Source organism: Heterocephalus glaber, unplaced genomic scaffold, assembly GCF_053883595.1.
Source record: "Heterocephalus glaber isolate CG9 unplaced genomic scaffold, H.glaber_assembly_v1.0 deba00001428, whole genome shotgun sequence".
NCBI classification, from domain to species: domain Eukaryota; kingdom Metazoa; phylum Chordata; class Mammalia; order Rodentia; family Bathyergidae; genus Heterocephalus; species Heterocephalus glaber.
The window spans coordinates 22,135,261-22,137,559 of NW_028258293.1; the positions used below are offsets into that span (position 1 = coordinate 22,135,261).

A 2,299-nucleotide genomic window follows, 5' to 3' on the forward strand; every position below is an offset into this window, starting at 1 on the left:
CTTTAAACAAATAAAATGATGAGTATTGAATAGTTTACATAAATTGTCTAAGATTTCATAGATTGTCAGTGACAAAGCTGGAATCTGATCCTGGGCCTGTAAGTCCAAAGCTCATAGCATTTCTATCCAACATTTTGCTTCTATTGACATATTGACACTCATATCAACTCTGCTTTTGTGTAATATAATGTATTTCCTTTAAAAGATTATGATTTTATCCAATCTTGAGTCTTAACAAAGTTTCTAGTTTTGTCTCCTGCAAAGAAAAGGAAGCTAACACTCTGTAGTTCAGCCACATGCATGTACAGTGTTTATAGTATGTGTCATTGTTCAGTCAATTAACATATAACATTATTTAAGCAACTCTTAATAATTAAAAGGTAACAATGTGGCTGACTGAGCACACGGTGGTCAATTCCAGTGTGTTTATACCTGTATTTGCCTATAAATTCTACTTGTCACTGAATTTTGTTTGTTTGTTTTTGTTTCGAGACAAGGTCTCACTATGTAGCTTAGGCTGGACTTGAACTCACTATGTAGCCCAGGATGGCCTGGAACTTGTGAGGATCCTCCTGCCTCAGCTTCCCAAATGCTGAGATTAGAGGAGTGTGCCAGCATAACTGGTGTCATTGAATTCTTACACTTGATCTTAGCCAAAAGGCTGAGAAGCGATGTGACATTGAGTTCTTGAAAGAAAAGAAAGTTGTTCTTCTGAAATAACAACATAATGCCCACAAAATTTTAGTGTATTAAGTTTTTTGAAAAAGGTTTTTTTTTTCTGAATAGTCTTGGTCATATATCAATGGACATTTATTTATTTTATCATGTTCTTACTTTAAGTGTTGTGTGAAAGTATTTTCCCCAAATTAGAAAATGATTTGGTTTTATAATTTATATTACATTTTTATTGTAAAAATAAATATACAAACTATATTATTTTGTTTTATTTTAACATCTGCTTATTTTTCTTTCAGTGGGGACAATTCTCAATAAACATGGGAATTGGAAACTACACAACGGTGACAGAGTTCATTATTTTGGGGTTAACAGATGATACTACAATTTGTGCCATTTTATTTATTGTGTTCTTAGGAATCTATCTTGTCACTTTAATGGCCAATGTCAGCATTATCATGTTAATCAGAAGCTGCCCTCAGCTCCATACCCCAATGTACCTTTTCCTCTGCCATTTGGCCTTTGTAGACATTGGGTACTCCTCATCGGTCACCCCTGTCATGCTCATGGGCTTCCTCAGAAAAAGAATTTTTATCTCTTTCACTGGTTGTATAGCCCAACTCTGTTCTGGGGTGACATTGGGAACAGCTGAGTGCTTCCTGCTGGCTGTAATGGCCTATGATCGGTATGTGGCCATCTGCTTGCCCCTGCTCTACTCCATCCACATGTCTCCCAGGGTCTGCATTCTCTTAGTGGGGGCTTCCTATCTGGGTGGTTGTGTGAATGCTTGGACATTTACTGGCTGTCTATTAAGTCTGCCCTTCTGTGGACCAAATAAAGTCAATCATTTTTTCTGTGACTACTCACCACTTTTGAAACTTTGTTGTTCTCATGATTTCACTTATGAAATAATCCCAGCGATCTCTTCTGGCTCCATCATTATGGCTACTGTGTTTGTCATTGCTCTCTCTTACGTCTACATCCTCTTCTCAATACTGAAGATGCGCTCTGCGGAGGGGCGGCAAAAGGCCTTCTCCACTTGCACCTCCCACCTCACTGCAGTCACTCTGTTCTATGGGACCATTACCTTCATTTATGTAATGCCCAAGTCCAGCTACTCCACTGACCAGAACAAGGTGGTGTCTCTGTTCTACATGGTGGTGATCCCCATGTTGAACCCTCTCATCTACAGCCTGAGGAACAAAGAGGTTAAACGGGCCATGAGAAAATTGATGGCTAGAATTCATTGGTGGTTGTGAGAATTCTGACTTTAATAATAATCACATTAAAGTGAGGACCCCTCTGGCAGGTAAAAGGATAACACACTAAGTAAATGTAAGTTTATATCTATAGTACTCTACACCTATAAATTTCATTGTCTCATTCTCAAGAAACTTTTGAGTATTAAAAAAATAAATGTTGATTCATTGAGGAACAGCTAGCAAACAATTTTTTGCTCTATTTTTTCTCCATTGACCATTCTTGTAAATTCAAATCTTTTCACATAAAGCTTTGTTTTCTTTGAATGCAACTTTGGAATTGCAGCTGTAGAATCTTCTGGAATCCCTCAAATGGAAATAAAGAGTAATGTTACCATTCAAGATCTCAATCTAAAAGTGTTGGT

General features: G+C 37.3%; 1 protein-coding gene across 1 annotated transcript; it reads left to right on the forward strand.

Moving 5' to 3' along the window:
- The first annotated feature begins 995 nt into the window (after positions 1–995).
- On the forward strand, positions 996–1,934 carry LOC101703556 (olfactory receptor 5P80). The gene has a single exon (XM_004863517.2). The coding sequence runs from the start codon at positions 996–998 to the stop codon at positions 1,932–1,934; it is 939 nt and encodes a 312-aa protein (XP_004863574.1).
- The last annotated feature ends 365 nt before the right edge of the window (positions 1,935–2,299 follow it).

Bases quoted from the DNA above. Each gene is read 5' to 3' on its own strand.
- LOC101703556 (XM_004863517.2), top strand. From the start codon at position 996: ATGGGAATTGGAAACTACACAACGGTGACAGAGTTCATTATTTTGGGG.